At 38.1% G+C, this 22,341-nt stretch overlaps 1 protein-coding gene across 1 annotated transcript in view; it reads left to right on the forward strand.

Moving 5' to 3' along the window:
• LOC307122573 (B-cell scaffold protein with ankyrin repeats-like) overlaps window positions 1-22,341 on the forward strand; it is a 244,279-nt gene that overhangs the window by 77,378 nt on the left and 144,560 nt on the right. Inside the window, exons 3-6 of the mRNA XM_079810623.1 lie at window positions 494-618; window positions 7,232-7,370; window positions 9,992-10,134; window positions 21,576-21,690. Of these exons, the coding sequence (XP_079666749.1) occupies window positions 494-618; window positions 7,232-7,370; window positions 9,992-10,134; window positions 21,576-21,690 (522 nt within the window). The remainder of the gene's footprint in view (window positions 1-493; window positions 619-7,231; window positions 7,371-9,991; window positions 10,135-21,575; window positions 21,691-22,341) is intronic.

Consider the following 22,341-nt stretch of genomic DNA (forward strand, 5'->3'; position numbering starts at 1 on the left):
GGGAAGTTATTTTTCTTAAAGATAAAGAGGGCAAATGCATTTTAAAATAATAATGATGTGCACGCATAAATCATTTATAATAATTATTCCATAAAATATGTCAATTCCATGTCAATTTTGATTTCATGTTAACTTTAAATTCTGAAATAATGTGATTCCACTGTCAAGTCAAGTCACCTTCATTTATATAGCGCTTTTTACAACACAGATTGCTTCGAAGCAGCTTTACAGTGATAATAGGAAATTAATTTTGTTTTTGAAGAAAAGTTTTTGATTAATTTCACTGAATTTTTGTTCTGTGTAGAACATGTCAGTGTTCTATACAGCTCAATTCTTTGTTGTATTTGATAGAGCTTGTTGGTAAGCCATCCCAAAGACTATTTAAGTATAAGATGTTAAAGAGATATCAGGCCTGTCTCTGTGAGCATTTACATACAGTATTTCCTCAAAGCTTATATCAGCAGTAGTTCATTAATACAGCATGTTTCTCCAGGTGGACAGGCATCACCAGTGGATGGGAGATCAGTTCAGGAGCTGAAAGTAGAGAAGAAACTGTCTAGTGGTGCTCCTGTAGCTAATCAGACTTTATTGGTCCTACCCAGCCGTGTACCATGTGAGGTGAGACACGCATATTTTCTTATTTTTAATAATTAACCTTTTTATGGACAATTTTCTGAATCCTGAAATATTTACAGCTACTTAAAGGGATAGTTCACCCAAAAATGAAAATTCTGTCATTCCAAACCCATAATACTTTCGACCATCATCAAAACAGAAATAAAGATATTTTTATGAAACCTGAGAGATTTTATATTCATTAAGCTTTATAAAGTTAATAAAGGCATTTGCTGCGTCCGAAAATCACATACTGTGTATAGTTGTCACGGTCACCAATTCAGTCACATGTCACTCTGGCACTCTCTGATCAGATCAATCCCTCCTTGATCTAACCTGCACTCCTTCAGCCATCACCTGTTTCTCATCTGCACCATCATCAAGCTTGCTACATAAACTACATAATCCATCCATCTGCTTCGTCTTCCATTATTTCCTGCACCTGTAAGATAAAGGGAAGTTTGGTTACATCACCATATCCACTCTCCTATAAGCCTATCTGAACTGTATTCTTACTGTAGTCATTGTACTGCTCTGTGCTGTTAACAATCATCACCATTAACATCGTTCCTCTTTGTCTGAGTCTGCGTTCCATAACAGATGACTGGACCATAACATAATCTCTCAAAATGGCAGGTATTCTTGGAACTGGCCTCCACCGTCTTTTTGGTGGTGACACCAATGATGACATTCTTCCATGAAGGTTTGGACGAACCATTATATTCACGAATGCCCTGGATAATTAGCAACTGCACATTAGAACAATATGTTCTATATGCCCTCCTGCTGAGCTGATCCACTCCCGAAAGACAACTCATCCTTCCTGTGATTCCAGAGTCCGCAAGTCCAGAGTCCACTCCTAAGTCTGTTTGTGTGTGTGAAATCCCAGAGTCCGTTTGTGTGCGTAAAATCTCTGAGTCCGTTCCAATGAGTGAAATCTCCGAAGTGATCCTTACCATTTATTTGTCTGCCATTATGTGTGTTTGGGCCACACACACAGCCACTTCAGCCCCTCAGCACAGTCCAGTGAGCGCTCCAGCCCCTGACCAGGGGGAATCCTTCTGGAAACCATAGTCAACATTCACAGTGAGGTATGTGAATCCATCCATCCATTTGTCTGCTCCATCTTCCATTATCTCCTGCATCTGTAAGATAAAGGAAAGTTTGGTTATATCGCCATATCCCATCTCCTAAGCCTATCTGAACTGTATACTCACCAGTCATTGCCTGTTCTGCTCTGTGCTGTTAATAAACATCATTGTTAATGTTATATATTCACGAGGCCAGCCACCAAATTGCTATCAAACATACTTTACTGGTGTTCAGATCACATATTGATTACATCACCTTCCACACGTGCAAACCACATCACGTGACTTAAATACCCTCTTTCCGGGCATCCCAACCAATGACTGCACATCATACATATATACACATTATCCCAAATACACCACATTTCCTCCCCCATCAAAAATCATACCCCACATTATCAGTCCAAAAGCACCACATTTGATCAAAGTCTCAATTCCTAAAACGCTGTGGTAATTTAATAGTCCGTTTAGAGCGACGTAGACCCCCTGGACTCGGAATCAGAGGTTCCGTTGGTTCAAAAGGCACCTCAGAGTCAAATGTACCTGGAATTCCAGCAAATCCAGAATCTTGATCATTGAGTTCAGCATTTTGAGCTTGATCCGTAGATTCAGCAGATTGAGCAGTCTTCTTTTCATTCGGTGGCATTGGAATCTCTGAGGACGAAGTGCGTGGTCTCAATTGATCACCATGCCGTCTATACACAGTATCCGATGCTGGATCACGTACCTTGTACGAAACAGGTCCTGTCTGTTGTGTAACCACTCCAGATAACCACTTCGGATCTCCTCCCACTGTACTTCGCAGGAACACAGAATCATCCACAGCAAAGGATCTCTCTCTAGCCCGATAGTCATGTTGATTTTTCTGCAAATACTGTTTTCTGCGAACCGTCTCATGAATGTTTGGTTTCAGGAAGTCCAGCCTGGTGCGGATGTGTCTCTTTAAAAATAAATCAGATGGTGACTGACCTGTGGTACAATTAGGAGTTGTGCGATAGCGCAATAAAAATAAAGATAGTCTATCATCAATGCACATTTGCTCATTAGTCAATTTCTTCATACCCCTCTTGAATGTCTGGACATATCTTTCTGCCAATCCATTGGTTGCTGGGTGGTTTGGTGCACTTCTGGTATGCATAATACCATTCTGCTTCACAAATCTTTGGAATTCATCAGAAGTAAAAGTAGTTGCATTATCAGTCACGATTTGCTCAGGTAATCCATATGCAGAAAACAATCTTTTCAATCTGGTAATAGTAGCTTGAGAAGTAATCTGTGTCATACGAAAAACTTCCAACCACTTAGAATGAGCATCAACAATGATCATAAACATGTTGTTCAAGAACGGCCCAGCAAAATCCACATGCAACCTTTTCCAACACTCACCCGGGAATTCCCAAGGATGAAGAGGGACGTGACTTGGCATTCTTTGCTCTTGCTGACAGATTTGACACTCCTTGCAAACTCTCTCTATATCCGTATCAATTTTAGGCCACCACACATATTTACGAGTCAGAGCTTTCATTTTAACAATGCCAGGGTGTCCTGAGTGAATTTCCTGTAACACTGATTTTCGAAATTTGAATGGTACAATCACTCGTGTGCCCCATAGCAGACATCCCTGCTCAACTGACAGTTCATCTCTTTTCGCATAGAATACTTTCAAATCATCTGACACTTCAATTGGCCAACCTTCCATGACATAACGAAAAACTTTAGAAAGTTCTTGATCTGTTCTTGTCACTTTGGCAATCTGTGCTGCATTTAGAGGAGCTTCTTGAAGATGGTTTGTCAAAAGTGTGTTGATCTTTGCTGAAATGGCTTCTGTTCCTACATCTGTAATTTCAGGTAATGGAATTCGTGACAAGCCATCTGCATTTCCATGATCTTCTGCCTTGCGATACATGATATGATAATCATATGCAGACAAGATTATCGCCCACCGCTGGATGCGAGCGGCAGCCATCATTGGGAAATGCTTATGTTCACCAAACAGAGTCACTAATGGTCTATGATCAGTTATCAAATTAAAGGATCTTCCCCAAAGATACTGATGGAATTTTTTTACTCCATAGATCACACTCAACGCTTCCTTCTCAATCTGTGAATATTTCTTTTCAGCAGGGGACAACGTACGTGAAGCATATGCAATGGGATGTTCGTCACCATTTGGCATGATGTGCTGAAGCACCGCTCCAATTCCATAAGCGGAAGCATCACATGCTAAAGTCAAAGGCAGTTGTGGATCATAATATACTAACACTTGGTCACTGGTGAGCAATTCTTTACACCTACTGAAAGCGCCTTGTTCCTTTTTCCCCCAGCACCAAACAGTTTGCTCTTTCAACAGTCTATACAGTGGTGCCAACACTGTGCTCTGCTGGGGTACAAAGCGTCCATAATAATTTACCAGACCTAAAAAGGCTCGTAGTTCCTTCACATTTGATGGTGCTGGCGCATCTTGAATAGCTTTTACTTTGTCTTTTGTTGGATACACCCCTTTTTCATCGATCACATGGCCCAGGTACTCAATTCGTGTTTGTCCCCACTCACATTTACATTTCTTTACTCTTAAGCCTGATTCTTGAAGACGCTGTAAGACTTTGCAAATGTTTGTTAGATGTTCTTGCTCATCTTTACCCGTGATCAACAAATCGTCCAAATACACAATCACTTTCAGATCTTTCATCAAATTTTCCATTATTCGTTGAAAAATGGAAGGGGCTGAACTGATGCCAAAAGCAAGACGATTATACACATATAATCCCTTGTGAGTGTTGATTGTCGTATACTTCTTAGAATCATTATCCAGTACGACTTGTTGATATGCCTGCGCCAAGTCAATCTTGGAAAACAACTTCCCTCCACTCAAGGTGGCTAACACTTCCTCGATCCGTGGCAAGGGATACACTTCAGTATTGGCAGCTTGATTAACAGTGACTTTGTAGTCTCCGCATAAGCGAATTGTGGAATCTTTTTTTATAACAGGAACCACTGGAGCAGCCCACTCGCTGTATTTTACTGGGGATATAACATTAGCTTTTTCCAGTCTATCAATTTCCTTCTCCACACGTTCTTTCATAGCAAAAGGAAGAGGACGACTTTTAAAAAACTTGGGTGGCACATCTGGTTTCACTGAAATAGTGGCTTTAATGTCCTTTAGAGTGCCCAGCTCATCCTTAAAGACTTCACTATATTTGTCCAGCACTTCTTGGATAGACCCAGGCTGCTTACTCACATATCGAATTATCTTCCAATTCAGTTTTACTTTCTGAAGCCAGTTTCTCCCACACAGGTTTGGACCATTCCCTTTTACTACAATCAATGGTAACTCATTCACTTGATCCTCATATTGTACAGTAGCTGTGAATTGACCCAATACTGGAATGCATTCACCGGTGTAAGTCTTTAACTTGACCCTAGCTCCCTCCAGTGGCCAATGAGCAAACGATCGTCTATACTCTTGTTGTGAAATTATGCTTACAGCCGCTCCTGTATCAATTTCCATCAATAAATCCTGCTGATTCACAGTAAAATTTACTCGGAAAGGCTGTTTCTCAGTATCACTTAACATGGAAAACATTTCCAGCTCCGGCTCTTCAGCATACATATAAGCTGTCACTTTGTGCTTGTTCTGTTGTTCAGCATATCTGTTGGGATGTGACTTCATTTTAACTTTGCAAGCTCTCTTTATATGCCCAATCACTCCACAATTGTGACATTTAGAGTTTTTAAAATAACACTCCTGTGCATTATGGTTTTTTCCTTTACAACGATAGCATTGTCTCTGGTTATAAACAGTCTTTGCATTTACCTTATGCACTGTTGTCGCTGAATCCTCTGTCTTCCTCAGTTGCTGCGTATCTCGATCTGCGGTTTCCATACTGTGAGCAACTTCAAGTGCCCGTGCAAAAGTGAGTGTGTCTTCCGAAAGCAATCTTCGTTGACATGCTTCACTTCGGATTCCGCTAACAAAACGATCCCGTAGAGACTCATCCAAACTTGCCCCAAAGTCACATTTAGATGCACATTGTTTCAGTTCAGCAACATACTGGGACACAGTTTCATGGGGCTTTTGAACACAACGCTGAAATCGGAAACGCTCAGCTATTATCAACGGCTTTGGTTCAAAATGTGCCTTCAGAATATTCACAACTTCTTCAAACGTTTTATCCTTTGGCTTCGCAGGCTGAACCAGATTCCGTAGTAATCCATATGTGGACGCTCCCACAGCACTAAGCAAAGTCGCTACTTGCTTCGCATCATCCACATCATTTGCAATCATGAACAATTCCGCTCGTTCAATATATGCAGACCAGGACTCATTTTCCGGTTTATACTCATCCAATCTTCCGATTTGCGCCATGTCTTCTCATACTTTATCCTCGTCGCCAATTTATGTTATATATTCACGAGGCCAGCCACCAAATTGCTATCAAACATACTTTACTGGTGTTCAGATCACATATTGATTACATCACCTTCCACACGTGCAAACCACATCACGTGACTTAAATACCCTCTTTCCGGGCATCCCAACCAATGACTGCACATCATACATATATACACATTATCCCAAATACACCACAGTTAACATCATTCCTCTTTGTCTGAGTCTGCATTCCATAACAATAGTAAGTGTTACATTTGGTTTGTAACCTACTTTGCGACTATTTAAAAAAGTGTTTTCATTGACCTGCTGCATCAGTTGCGTCGCTTCACCTCGATTTACAAATCCTCTCCCATGGCCTCATGGGATAGTAATGTGTCCGTCGAATGAGCACTTCAGAATCTCATCGGAGCTCATCCGGGTACTTTTCACCTACTGTGTTATATGAACACTTTGAATTCGGACATACTATTAGGCTGGAAGTAAGCATATTCGGACACAGCGATTTGTATTTGTTGAGCTCTTTGTATGTGTGTCGATGAACAAATGTGAGGAAAAGGCTAAATTAAACACGTTAATTATACAAAGTGAATTTACAATGTCCTCATACACTTTTTGAATCTTGAAAGTTTTGATCTCTCAGGTTTCATTAAAAATATCTCTATTTTTGTTTTGAAGATATCTTGTGGGTTTGGAATGACATGAGGGTGATTAAATAAAGATACATTTTTCATTTATTGCTAAACTATCCCTTTAAGCATTTAGTTTTAATAATTTAGCAAATAGTGTGTATAGTGTGTGTGTGTGTGTGTGTGTGTGTGTGTGTGTGTGTGTGTGTGTGTGTGTGTGTGTGTGTGTGTGTGTGTGTGTGTGTGTGTGTGTGTGTGTGTGTGTGTGTGTGTGTGTGTGTGTGTGTGTGTGTGTGTGTGTGTGTGTGTGTGTGTGTGTTCAGTCTATCAGTCAAGGGCAGAGAGAGTAGATGCTTTTAAATTGTCACTCAAGCTGGTTCATACCGCTGGGCCTGAATTCTGCAAGCACTTTGTTTGTGAATGCTTAACACTGCCATCTAACTGTGCTAGAGCTCTTCACATTGTGTAGGTTACACTGAATATTGCCATGCTGTGCGTCTTAACAGAATCCAGGGAAGATATTCATTCTTCTGCAGGAGATCTTGGCCTGCAAAGATGCAGAGGTGGAGTTCAGTGGGAACAAGCATCGAGTGAGAGTGAAGCCTGTGAATTGGAATGAGAGCACACTGAGTGTCATTGCACCTGGTAAGATGGCCTACATATATGTTTTTCTTTTTTGAATGAATGAAAGGGTGTAGAAAATAGTATGGTTGCAGCTCTAATCTGCTAAATGTGACTGCTGCTTGACAATATTAAGATATTATAAATATTAACATTATGATTTTCTGTAAAGCTGTTTTGAAACAATAAGTATTATGAAAAGCTCTATGAATAAATTTAGCTTGACTTGGCATTTTAAAGGTATGAATGCCACAAAATGAAAACTGTTAGTATTTACTCACCTTTAATATCATTCCAAACCTGTATGACTTTCTTGTTCTCGTTCTTTTCCGTGCAATTACAATGAATTGGAGGGTTGTTATATAATTAGGGGTGCATTTGGAAGTTGACAATGTGTGTTTCTTTTTTTCCCCAAAACACAAACAGGACCTTACATAAAACCTTTAAAATCAAATAGCTACTTATTTCTATTAGCCAAATTCTCGGTTACCTGGTTGTGGAAAATTAAAAACTCAGCAGTAACACAGTTGACCACACGGAAACATAGTTCACAAAGGCAACACAGTTGACTGGACATGAGAAATGTTTACTTCCTTTGTTTAGTTCCTGTCTCTGGCTGTGTCCGAAATCGCCCCCTATACCCTTAAATAGGGCACTATTTGAGAGGACAGCCATTTGTAGTGGTGTCCGAAATTATTGTGGACGTTATTGAGTGAACTCATTCAATCCCACAATGCACCGCAATGATGAGTGTACAACTGATGTACCATTAACAGCTAGAGAATAGCCACATGCTGAATAAATTCCCGCATCTCACCAGAAATTGCGACTGCAGCTGAATCATCCATTTTACAAACCGCACTGGTCTAGCGTAATATCATACAGGTATAAATTCCTTTTTAATCGATTATTAAATGGTTTAATTACGGTTTATACATGCTAGTTGGTGCCAGTTTGCTATGTTTCAAATAATTATCAAACAGCAAGCAGAGTTTAATTTTCATTCACTCCTTCAAGTGGACCATATTAGTGGAGTAATGTAGGGAATAGCCTAGTGAATGAGGGTATAAGGGGCGATTTAGAACACAGCACCTGTTTGCCTTGCTGCCTTGTTTGTCTGATGTTGTGTCCCTTTTAGTTACCATGGCAACAAGGTCAAGGTATAAGGAAGCTGAAAGTATACTTAGTTTTTTTTACACGGATGCGAGCGTATGCACACAGTTGAGCGCACAGCCTTACAAAGTATACTTCTTTTGACTTGTATGCGTACACAGGCGTTTGATGCATGTGCAGTTTTGAGCAATCTCTCACCACAAGTTACAACCCATGTAAATACTGCAAAAAAATAAATGCGCATGTGCGACCTGCACATGCAAAGTACGCACGGTTACAAAAATCCAGCGGTGCGCTTTCAGTATGCGCATACTCTTCTGATGACAAAATTTGCATCACGCGCATTGTATGCTGACCCTAGCATACGCATAAAAGTGAAGTATACTTTGGCCTTAAGGGTTAAACAAATCACCTACACCTGTCCCTCATCAGCCCTTGACTTGTGTATAAATACCCCAGTGTTTGCTCATGTTCTAGGTCTAGTCTTGTCGTCCTTTGATGGCTGTTATGTGTTTGGTTCTCTCCTGTTCATGGTCAGTTGTTTTGGTTCCTGTTAATTCTATTATTAAAACTCGTCTATATTTGGATCCTCTCGCCTTGGTCCCAGAGTTTCACCACACGTAACAGTTTGCCTAGAACCACTGAGCACATGGTATGTTTAGAAATATATTTTCATAAACATACGTTTTTGTGTTAAACATACGTTTAAACATAAAACAAATTTAAAATTTGCAGCAATAATACTTATGTAACATATTTTTTGCCACTTTTAGTCTTTCATCCATGTGCTTCAAGAAGAAATTACATCACACTATGCAAATTATGTGAGATTGGAACAATCCATTTCTTTTTGAAAGGGGTTTTTCTAGTGGGTAACTTAGTTGACAATGGTTTTTCAGACACATAAAATAAGGTATAGCACAATAAACACTTATTATTTTTGAAGAACATAACCTAATAGTCTTGATTATCTAATCTAACTGAAGGTAAAACTATGAAATAAATTTATGTTTGAGATCATTTCCATGCTTAAATGCAGATTAGAATGAGCAACTTTACAAAACCGGACAGTTTTACCAGGGTTCTATGTGATATGAACCTAATTTTTCAACAAAAGATATGGGTTTTTCCACATGTAATAGTGTAACTGGGGAAAATATAATGTTGTTCTATGAACATAAGCACTGGGGATTTTTATATATGGAAATATATTAAAATTACACATCACAGACTAGAGATGTACCCGCAATTATAGAATGACCCTGGAAGTAAAGCTTTAAAGATGTAAAATAGAAACTATCATATGACTCACACGGCACAAATCTGAAGCCAGTCCCTACGTGTTGTAATTGCACTGAAAAGAAAACCAATATGTTAACAACATGACGGTGATGAGTAAATAATTGTTCATGTTTTGGTGAACTTTCATTTAAGAAACGACTAAATATAGCCCCCCAGGAGTAGGAATGGACACCCCTGATGTATAGTATTCATATTATTCTTCGGTGGTAATATAATCTTTTGTTTTTCAGATTTTACTGCTGGAGAGGTGACTGTGACACTTTATAGTAAAGGCTTGCTTAAAGGCAATGCCTGTTTACAATACTACACCATCATGGGAGATATTGCCCAATCCCTCCAGCAGGCTGCAGATCCTGTGAAGTTTATGTGCCAGGTAACCACATGTCTGTTGTGTCTTGTTGTAAATAGGCTTTTAATCTGTAATTAAGTTTTAATCCACATGCTTAAGTTCCGGATATACTTTATTTTCCTCGTTCCGCTCCATCTTGTGCACAGTCATATCTGCACAGCTTTAAAAGTATACTCAACCGCAGATGAGCGCCGATGGACGAGTTTGACACTTGTGCAGTGCAATTGCTTTTTTTATGCTCTACCAGTTGTCAGAGGGCAGCACAGCGTCATGTCAGTTACAGCACATTCGCTTGGAAGGATAGAAAAATAAAAGTAGAGGCTAAATCATGACCGCCACTGCATGCAAAGTTTAGAACAAGAAACAAACCAAGGCAAGCAAAGGCACATTTATTTCTAAAGCACATTTTAAAAAAAGCAGTGCTGACCAAAGTGCTGTACAATATGATAGAATAAAACAATAAAATACATAACATACTGACAAGGAAATACTAAAATGAATAAAACTTCATTGATCCAAATGCTTACGAAAGACAAAATGTCTTCAGTGAGGTTTTAAAACGTTCAACATCAGAAGACAACTATTTCAAATTTTTCAACCTATTTAAAGACCTTAAGGCCTTGAACATTTCTGGTAGTGAAGGGCCTGGCCATTTAACCCCTTATACACATATAATAAAACCTTAAATTTAACACAATATTCAACGGGCAACCAGGGTGAAGCTAAAGCAGGAGAAAACCTTTTTCTAATTCCAGTAAGAAGCCTAGCAGCAACATTTTGTACCATTTGAAGGCGGGATAAGGAGGACAGAGCCACACCAAGGTACAGTGACATAGGCTGCGTTCACACTGCAGGCTGAAACGACCCAATTCCGATTTTTTTGCCCTTATGCGACCTGTATCTGATCTTTTCATGACAGTCTGAACGACACAGATCCGATCTTTTCAAATGCGACCCAGGCCACTTGGGTATGTGGTCCAAATCCGATACATATCCGATCTTTTGAAATGCGTCTTCAGTCTGAACTGCCAGGTCACATGTATCCGACCCGCACGTCGTTGATACGCTACAAACGTCATCATTGTACGTTGAAGTAGGCGGCTCCGCACCCACACGTTTCTCTGTACCGACGTTGCTACCACTGCTCCACAAAACGCCATGGCCAAAAACCTTGCTCTCCTCCTCTTTTTTAATTTTCTTCTTAACATGAGAAGGTTGTAACGGTGCTGGCTCCGTTGCGAAAATAACTTTAATAAAGCTAAACGAACTCCAATGCTGACACCCATATTTGGCTACTTCCGTAAACAACAAGTGACGTCGTTGAAAGTTGAGTACTCTTCTGCGCATGCGGGTCACTTCTGGGTCATTTCACGTTCACACAGGAGATCACAAAAGGTCGCATTTAATTGGAAATGTGAACGGCCTTGCAAAAAAATCGAATTTTTTTCAAAAAATCGGAATTGAGCATTAAGCCCTGCAGTGTGAACGCAGCCTTACTGTAATCTAGCCTGGAGGAAAGAAAAGCATGAATCACTGTCTCCAAATCCTTTACTGAAAACACTTTAAATTTTGCAATGGATCTGAGATGATAGCCACTCTTCACCACTGAATTGATTGTTTATCGAGTTTTAGGCCGTTATCAAAAATCATTACCAAATTTCTAGCATTAACATGAGAATTCACAAATAAAGGACCCAGATTAATAGATGCTGGTGGTCCAAAAACTACAAATTCAGTTTTAGAATCATTCAGCTTATAAGAAAAACGGCCAGCCAACATCTACCCTCTGCAAGGCAGTCCAACAACAAGTGCATGTCATTATTTTCAAAGTCAAGTCAAATTTATTTATATAGCGCTTTTTACAATGCCGATTGTTCCAAAGCAGCTTCACAGTGTTAGACAGGAAAATAATGCAACAGAATTTGATTCGGCTGTACAGCCACTCCGGAGAAAACGGTGATGTCATCCAGCTCATTTCAATTATCATATTGTGACAATGCGGGCAGATCAGTAATTGAGAATTTAAAATTAAGTGTCCCCAACTGAGCAAGCCAAGCCAAAGGCGACAGTGGCAAGGAACCAAAAACTCCATCAGGTGGCATAATGGAGAAATATAAACCTTGGGAGAAACCAGTCTCCACCGTGGTGCCAGTTAGGGTTAGGTTATCATGCCATCATGGCCATCATGCCGTGTGAGGCAATGCCATGCATCATGTGAGGCAATTATTAGATAGGGATATTCGAAAGATCGGAGTCATCTTTAGTGAAAGATCGGAGTCATCACGCCTGAGACTGGTTTATTGAGGATGCCGTGTCGGTGAGGCAATTGTTAGATAGGAATATTCGAAAGATTGGAGTCATCACGCCGGGGACGGGTTAAATGAGGATGCCGTGTCGATGAGGCAATTTCAGGGGGGAGTCTAATTTACACGGTCTCTGCAGACACTTCAGGGATGCGTTGGTCATGTCTGGGCGCAGGTCCACCATCTGATCTGGATACGGCCCAGATCTGGCTGACTGAGGTAAACCTCTGGATAAACAGAGAGACTAGCATTAGCATAGATGCCATTCTTTTTATGATGGAATGAGTACTTCAGGTGTTATGGGAAGTGTTCCCGGTTCGGGCTGACCTAGTTAATGCAACCTAACAATCATTAACTGATTTGAATAATATACATTTAAAATGTGTTATTTGTATGCCATAGTAAAGCGAAAAATGCTAGGAAGACTGTTCCAGAGTTTAGGTGCTAAATAGGAAAAGGATCGACTACCTGTAGTTGATTTTGATATCCTAGGTATTATCAACTGGCCAGAATTGAGACAGCAATAGATGTGATGGGGTATAATATGTTAAGAGCTCGCTCAAGTACTGGGAGCTAAACCATTTAATTAGTAATCATTATTACTTTGTAAGCAATAAGCAAGATTTTAAAATGTATGCAATGTTTAATAGAGAGCCAGTGCAGTGTTGACAGAACCGGGCTAATATGATCATACATCCTGGTTCTAGTAAGAACTCGAGCTGCTGCGTTTTGGACCAGCTGCAGTTTATTTATTAACCCTCTGGAGTCTGAGCTCTTTTGGGGCCCTTTAGAAGTTTTGACATGCTCTGACATTTATGTTTTTTTTCAGTTGCTTATAAGCACACTAATGGCAAACGTGCAATTACACTGTATTCAGCACAAATTGGGCTACCATAATATGTGAGCAACATGTATGTACATGCTTGTATTTTTGAGAGAAAAATGTGTATGCACGGTTTTTGAAAAAACTAAAACATTTGTTTTAAAATTAAGGCAAAACACACAATAGATGTGTTCACAAGACTTTTGACTCCTGTGTGTATTTGCTTAGAGTTTTTTCTTTAAACTGATGTGAGAATCATTGAGCCTACTCATTCACATAAAACAATATATTAATTTACAATTTGTAAGACAGTTTCTCTTCACAAAGCCAACATGCGAGGAGGCGTGATATCTAATGAATAATAATGAGAACACCTGAGATGACAAAATAACATAATAATTTGCATAATGAGCTGCATAATGAATGAGCTTCAGGTAGGCCTATGTGACAGAGCAACAGAGCAAAGGAAATATAGTTTTTTGTAGTTTATTTTATTTGGAATGTAGTCAACAAAGGCCTATTATATTTTAAATGATCAAAATATTTGACTGCACTGCAAAACATTATCTTCTTATTTGGTATTTTTTCTTGTTTCCAGTCCAAATATTTGAAATTCTTAAATCAAGATTAATTTACTAGATAAGTACAAATTTCTGGGGGGAAAATCAAAATGAAGTGAGTTTTTGCTTAGTTAATTAGTTAACTTTATTGTCCCCAAGGGGAAATTCTGCTTGGGCACGGTGCAGAGTTTTTTCATAAAGGTAGACCAGAAAACTTAAATCATAAATTATGGTTTAATAAATCATATATTGTTGTGGCAGATAATATAGATTGTTTTATTACAACAATTTATTAAAACACAACAATTAATGAGCTTAAAACCATGTTTTTACTCCAAACTTACTTTATATCACAAGTCAAATGTTTTAAATAACCTTATGTGATCTCATTTGGCTTTGGATCAAAAAATCAGACAGAAAATAAATAATTTTACAATATTCTGCATAATGATAAAAGCTCGAATAGCATTGCATTATAAATATAATCTATTATGAAAACACCCAACATGGTATAAATAACACAGATAAGCCATATATTGTCGCAATTGTGTGTTTGTTATCTTCAAACGTGTCTATCTGCATGTTGAAGGGATTTCTGGAAGCTGTTAATGTCAATTGCTGCGTCCCAATTCGCCTACTTATACTACATCTTAAAAGTATGTACTCTTTTTGTGAAGAAAAAGTACATACTTTTGAGTGTGTAGCAGAAGAATATGCAAGCTTTGGGACATACTACTTCGTCATCTTTAACGGACTCTGTCGCTTAGTTACATGCATCCCGTCACTGTTTAAACTGCCCTGTCAATCATCGTCATGGTTCAAATCCTCCACATTCAATTTAATTTCCTACAGTATCGGAGATAAATGTAGTAGCATGTTGATCTGCCATTCATGGGTCTTTAATGCAGAGACTCCCCTCATGTGTTTGCAGTTTAAATATAATGATGCATTTAAAAGTTAATGGCCAAACGTATCATTACAAAAGTTTTCAATGCTGCTGCAGGTGAAATATAATGTGGATAATATTGAATAAATATATTTTCGTCAGGTTAAAAACTGATAATTGCTCACTCAAACCCCTTTATCTAACCCTCTCAACTTAACCGTCAGACTCGCATAACCGTCATGTTTGTAGTTTTTTAACACTTTTTTTGTTTGTTTATTTGTTCTAATTGAATCCTCGTCCATTTCGCAATGGGTTGTGGGCAATATCAGCCGTTAGAGTGCGCATCGATCTGCACTTCGAATTCTGACCGGAAATAGTAGACCAGCCGGGAATCTTTGGAATACTTTTTTCAACATACTACGATTTGGGACATACTAATTATTTTTTCGAATACTATTTAGTACGGATAGTATGCGAATTAGGACGCAGCTAATGTCACATGGTACTGTATCTTCATGCGTGGTATATATGGACTACATGTGCACGGAGCGCTCTCCGGCTGCCAGTATGAACTGAAAACACAACACATCAGAGTATCGAGCACTCATAATGATTACATCTGCGATTGAATAAATAACACTTCTCTGTATAGAAATTTGACACAGACATATGAGAATCTATCAATATTTCTCCTCATCTGCACACTTTTGAACTAAAAGCCCTGAGGGATGTTGTTTTGTCGTGAGTCTTCATGACGAGAATAGAGGAGTGTTTTATTAATGAGATCAGCTGACACTCGTATTACAATCTTTAGAAGGTACCGACGCGGTTTTCATATTCATAACTCCTGACACATATTAACAAATTACGGTCACTATATGACTTTGAGAATAAAACAGAGGTCAAAAATGGAAGCTTGAGTCTTAGATCTTTTAAATGATATATATAGTTTGTCAAGGTAATTACTTACATCTGACAGTAATTTTGAGCTAATTTAAACAAAGAAACCTTCAGTGCGTCCTCGCGCAGGTTTTTGAACAGTTGAACATGGAGAATTATTCCAGGATTATTAAACGTGTCTCAAAACGATGTAGTTGTAGTAGGAATGCAGTACTTGATGTGTTTGTTTGAGCTGATGTGTGGGTGTCGCCTCCGGAGCCTCAGTATTTGAATCTCAACAGAATGCGCGCTCCATGGGCGTGGTCGCATTAGTGTATAATGAGCCGCTGAGGAACGACTAACCTCTCTCTGCTTTCAAACAGATTACATAAATAGAATATTTGTTTTTGATTTGGTTTACATTGTTTAAAACCTGACATTTCAACGTTTCTGTAGACATATGTCTCATGTTTGTGAGACAAGTATTCATTAAGCTAGAGGTCATTTTCTGAAGACTATCTGAATGAATGTCTTTGACAGAGAGGCTACAGATCGCGCGTCATGTTTGATTTCTTTATTTTGCAAAAAGCACATCAATTTGTTTTTATTGTGACTGTACTAAAAAAAAATAGAAACTTCACAGATTATAATGATGTATAACACTGACCTGAATGATAAAAAACGACAGAGATATTTGAGTCTCTTTGGCACTGATAAGAAAAAAAGCGAGCAGATCGCGTCGGCGCGACCGCCGACTCGAGAGGGTTAAGCAAGCAGGGCAACCACCCATTAGAGCATTACAATAATCTAGCCTTGAGGTCATGAACGCATTAACTAACTGTTCAGCATTTTGCATTGAAAGCATGTGCCGTAATTTAGATATATTTTTAAGATGGTAGAATGCAGTTTTACAGATGCTAGAAACTTGGCTTTCAAATGAAAGATTGATATCAAAGAGCCACCCAAGATCCTAAATGACTACGAGGACTTGACAGAGCAGCCATAAAGTGTTAGACAGTATTCTAGGTTACTACTTGTGGAGTTGTTTTGTCCAATAATTAAAAATCAGCTTTTTCTGAATTAAGTTGCAGGAAATTACTAGTCATCCAATTTTTTATATCAGCTATGTATTCCGTTAATCTTGTTAATTGGTAAGTTTCATCAGGGTGTGAAGAAATATAGAGCTGAGTATTGTCAGCATAACAATGAAAACTAACGCCATGCTTCCTAATGATATCTCCCAGTGGTAGCATGTACAGGGTGAAGAGCAACGGTCCTAGCACTGAGCCTTGCGGGACTCCATACTGAACTTGTGATCAGTGCTTCATTTACTGCTACAAACTGATAACGGTCAGATAAGTATGATTTAAACCATGCCAATGCAATTGCACTAATGCCATCATCATTTTCAAGTCTATTCAAAAGAATGTTGTGGTCGATATTATCGAATGCAGCGCTAAGATCGAGTGACACTAATAGAAAGATCGGATGATGAGAGTAAATCATTTGTAACTCTGATGAGAGCAGTTTCAGTACTATGATACTGTCTAAATCCTGACTGCACTTACTAAATAAAAATGAGTTCACTGCACTCAAACATTACCGAATGTTGTGTGGACACAATGACTGAAACAGAACTCAAAATGAATGAGTTTGAATGAGAACATTTCTAGTTCCCAGCATGATAATTGGATAATAATTGTATTGTTAAGTGATTAAATAAGTGATAATTGCGAATTGGTGGTGACCAATGAGCAGAATCACTGAAGGAAATAGAAACACAAGAACTACAACTGACTACAGCCACAGCTTTAGATGAAATCAACTCAAGATAAAATAAGACATTAAATCTCTGAAGATCTCAGCAGAGGAGGATTAAACAACTCCACAAAGAGCATTACCAGCTTCACACATTACTAACCAGACTAACTTTATTTGTCATTTCTGTTATTGATGTATATTGAATATACATATAAATATATATGTATGTATATTGAAAATAATAGTTTTGTTTGAATTCACCATGATGGTGTTCAGTGTTTGCTTTTGTTGGGATCTTGACCCTTTGTAAACACAGTCAAAGAAGCCAGAGCAAGTCTTACTCTGGCTTCTTTGACTGTGTTTACAAAGCATATTTGTTATGGTAAGAAAAGCCAAAAGAAAATATGATCAGCTGGTGTTGGTTGCAGATCACTGACCTCATTCAGAGTCTAATGCTCTGGTTATAGAGGTTTTGTGTTGTTATATTTTTGTATTATTCATAATAGAACCCATGTGATTTTACAGCACAAAATCCAGGATGGTTGTGTAATCGAACAATATGCAGGATTGAAATAAATAAAATTAATGCACGAAAGATTTTAATCTACAACTATACTTAGACACACACAGACATCAAGAATCAGAGTATGAATCTCAACAATGGTGACAATAAAAAAAAATATTCAGATAAAGATCAACTTTGAACATAAAACAAGCTACAAAAACATCACAAACACAGCAAAAGTAAAAGCAAATAGTAAGAATCAAAGAAAATCAATCACAATTCAGATGCATAATGTATTCATGCCGCAATGCATGCTGGGACCCATGAGGGAGTTTTGATCGGTGGTACCCAGCATGCACTGCAGCATGAAGCTTTTCATTGATTGTCACCATTGTTGAGATGCTTACGCAGATTCTTGATGTCTGTGTGTGTCTAAGTAATGCCATAGATTAAAACCTTTTGAGCACTACATGGTTTTGAAATCTTACATATTATTCAATTACCACAACAGTGCTGGATTTTGTGCTGTTTAATCATGTAGCCATTATTATTAATAATACAAAAATTAACAACACAATACTGCTATATCCAGAGCATAAGACTCTGAGTGAGATCAGTGACTTAAGCCACTACATGATGATTATACCAAAATCATTGTATAGCCAACATCACCTAATCACATTTTCTCTTGGCATTCCTTACCATAACAAATGTGCTTTCTAAACACACATTTAAAGCAACCAGAGAAAAAAACTAATGCTAAAGATTAAAGGGTCAAGAGCCCAACTAAAGCAAACACTCATCACCATCATGGTGACTTGAATTAAACTATTATTTTCATTAAAACAGAAATAAAGTCAGTCTGGTTAGTAATGTGTGAAACTGGTAGTGCTGTTTGTGGAGTTGTTTAATCCTCCTCTGCTGAGATCTTCAGAGATGTAATGTCTTCTTTTATCTTCTGTTATTTCATCTAAAGCTGTGGCTTAAGTCAGTTGTAGTTCTTGTGTTTCTCTTTCCTTCTGTGATTCTGCTCATTATCATCAGGTGATCACAATTAATGCCCAATCATCACTTAATTAATCACTTAATTACTCAACTGCAACATATATTAAGAATCATTTAAAAAAATTATATTAGTGAACTCAACTGAAATGAGCTTCGAGTACTCATAACTGTTGGTTTTTAAACTCAAATTATTTGAGGTAATAAGTTTCCTCAAATGTAATGAGTTTGCTTAAGTTTGTGTGTGCTATTGTGAGCTAGCAGTAACTAGCAAGCTCTCTGAGTTCATTTAAAGTTTGTAATTTCTGTTGTTTTACTCATTATAGTGAAGTTTTAGCTGTAAAAAGTATTTGAAGGCAGTGTAAAGTTTAATTGGATATTAAGAAGTATCCTTGGTTTAGTGGACTCAATTAAAATAAGTTCAGAGTACTCATAACTACAGTTTTTCTTTACTTCAATTAAGTTTGTTAAACTCAATTTAATTGAGGTAATCAGTTTCCTCAAATTAAATGAGTTTGCTTAACTTGTTGGGTTTTACAGTGTGGAAATCCTCACAGATACAATTTCTTTCTAAAAAGGAGCATAATTGTGAGGACACTGCATTTTCTATTATTTTTGACAGAAAGGGTAGATTTGAAAGGGCTGGATTTCAAACAAAAATTATGGAGAAGGATATGCTGCTCTGTTTAGTGTTCTTGGAACAGTATCATTCTTCTTTGACTACTGTACAATACATTACAATTGCTTTTTTGCTACCTACTGGAATCTTCTGTCTCCGCATACACCTTGCACATATGCTGTTGTGCATTTTGTGTCTGCGTGGACACAAAAATTGGACAGGCTGTACGCAAGCATCCGTGGACCCTCCAAATGATGAACATTATGTCTCACGGACCGTCAAGGAACACAAGCGGCAGAAGTATACCTTGGGCTTATAATTAATTCATAATATGTTCAGCTTCTGCCATTAGAATTAGAATCAGAAAGAGCTTTGTGCGTGTGTTTCTATCATTCACTTCTTGTCTGGTCACCGTTTTATATATCCGTTGTGTTTGTAAAGTGTATACCTGCTTGTTCTTCAGTAAATCTTCCTTTGAGTTCTACATTCACCTGTCCTTGCCTTCTTGCCTGAGCAGTTTGTAACAATTTGGACTGGAAACAAGAAAAAATACTAAATAAGAAGAGCATTTTTTGCAGTGTAGTCAAATCTTTTGATCATTTAAAGGGCACCTATTATGCAAAATCCACTTTTACATGATGTTTGAACATAAATGTGTGTTGACAGTGTGTGTAAACAACCACCCTATAACAATAAAAATACACCCAGTATTTTTTTTTAATCCCCAAAAATTATAAGCAGTGTTTCAGAACAAGCTGTTCTCAGATTCTCTGCAGTGTGACATCACACTGCAAAGGCCCGCCCGCAAGGTTTGACTGACACTGCCATTTTAACATAGACCCACCCTGTGCGACCTTTAGGCAATCTGTCATGCACAGGAGAGATGTATATGCTATGCCCTCTTCTAAAGACCAGGCGGGGATATGCAGCTTATTTACATTTAAAGCGGTACACACCAAAACAGCCCTTTTTATAGACAGGCCTCAAAATGACATTTTCAACACGTTATAATAAATGATCTGTGGGGTATTTTGTGCTGAAACTTCACAGACAAATTTTGTGGACACCCAAGACCAATATGACATCTTGTAAAAAGGGGCATAATAGGTGCCCTTTAAAATATAATAGGCCTTTGTTGACTACATTCTAAATAAACTACAAATATATATATATATATATTTCCTTTGTCCTGTTGCTCCCTCTCAGTCGCATGCCTGAAGCTCATTCATTATGCAGGTCATTATGCAGCCCATTATGTGTTATTTTGTTATCTCAGGTGTGATACCCAGCATTGTTCATTAACGTTCACGCCTCCTCGCATACTGCCTTTGTAAAGAAATAATGTCTTACAAAATGTAAATTAATATATTGTTTTATGTGAATGATTCTCACATCAGTTTGAAGCAAAATATCAACAACACACATTAATGAAAAGTATTGTGGACACATATCTATTGTGTTTTGAGGCCTTAATAAAAATAAAAAAAAGAGTTTGTTTTTTCAAAAACCACGCATAAACATTATTCTCTCAAAAATACAAGCATGTACATACATGTTGCCTAGATATTAGCCCAGTTTGTGCTGAATACAGTGTAATTACACTTTTTCCATGAATATGTTTATAAGCAACTGAAAAAAGGACAAATGTCAGAGCATGTAAAAACTTCTAAAGGGCCCCAAAACAGCTCAGACTTCTAGGGGTTAATGGCATTCTGCGTTGATATTTTTAATTAACTCACAAGTAAATGTATATACTGTATTTCTAACTGTTTAACTGATTTAATTTAAAGGTGTATCTTAATTTTTCAGTGTATAATTTTTCAGTGTTAAAATACTTATATCCCAGCTGAATATGTAGAAACAACTATAAATAAGTCATTTGTTCTTCATGTTGGTTCCCCTGAAAAGTTGCTCTCTGGTGCTATCAAAAATTATTATTTTTTTTTTTTGAGCATCTAACATGTCTGCTTTTGTTCAACTAAAGGAGTGACTTTGCGACTGGACTATCTTTTTGTATGACCAATGGCAGATGGAGGAAGTGTTTGGGAATTATATTTGCACTATAGGCTAGTGCCTCACTCTTTGAAGAACTGTCAAGTTTATAATGTTTCTTATGTTTATATTAAGGCCTTTCAGGTGTCTTCCTTGGAGAAGCTGGATCAAACTCTAGCTTCTTGTCTGATACAGAAAATGCCGACAGGAGGTTTCAAAGGCCTGCAGTGTGATCAGTCTCCTGCTGGGGGTAAGGGATTCTCTAGTTTTGTTTGCCTCTTTTAGCCCATTTTATGTCTCACCCACCGCTTGCAGATAGCCATTTCTAGATCAGCACAAAAAGGCTAACGCTACCAGCACTCTATTTTACAGTCTGTTATAGGCATGAATAAATGATGGAGGGAAGTCGCCTCAGCCCACAGAAGTGCATTACTGTGCACTTGTTCCTTCGACATGTGCCTCCCTGCCCACATAAATACAGCATGACCCAGATCCGCTGCAGTTTAACACAGAGCAATTGGCAATGCTATTATGTGCACAAAATATTGTCAGCAAACCAATGCACAATAAAAGCTAAACTCAATAACTAAAGCTAAGTATCTAAGAAATAAGTAACTTAATCTGCAACCTTATTAGGATTATGGCGCTGCATAGCCGCAGACCAGTCAGGGGGCCCATGCTGACCCCTGTCCACTGCAGAAAGCTCCAACAGTGGACACGTGAGCATCAGAACAGGACCACGTAAAGAATTGCTGCACTGTAAAACCAAATAAGTTCAAATAAATCATTTCATTTGAGGACACCAATTATCTCAAACCATTTAAGTTTATAAAAAACAATAGTTATGAGTAATCAGCACTTATTTTAATCAAGAAAAAAGATTTTTCTTAATATACAATTG

Source organism: Gobio gobio, assembly GCF_949357685.1.
Source record: "Gobio gobio genome assembly, chromosome: 2".
Classification (NCBI taxonomy): domain Eukaryota; kingdom Metazoa; phylum Chordata; class Actinopteri; order Cypriniformes; family Gobionidae; genus Gobio; species Gobio gobio.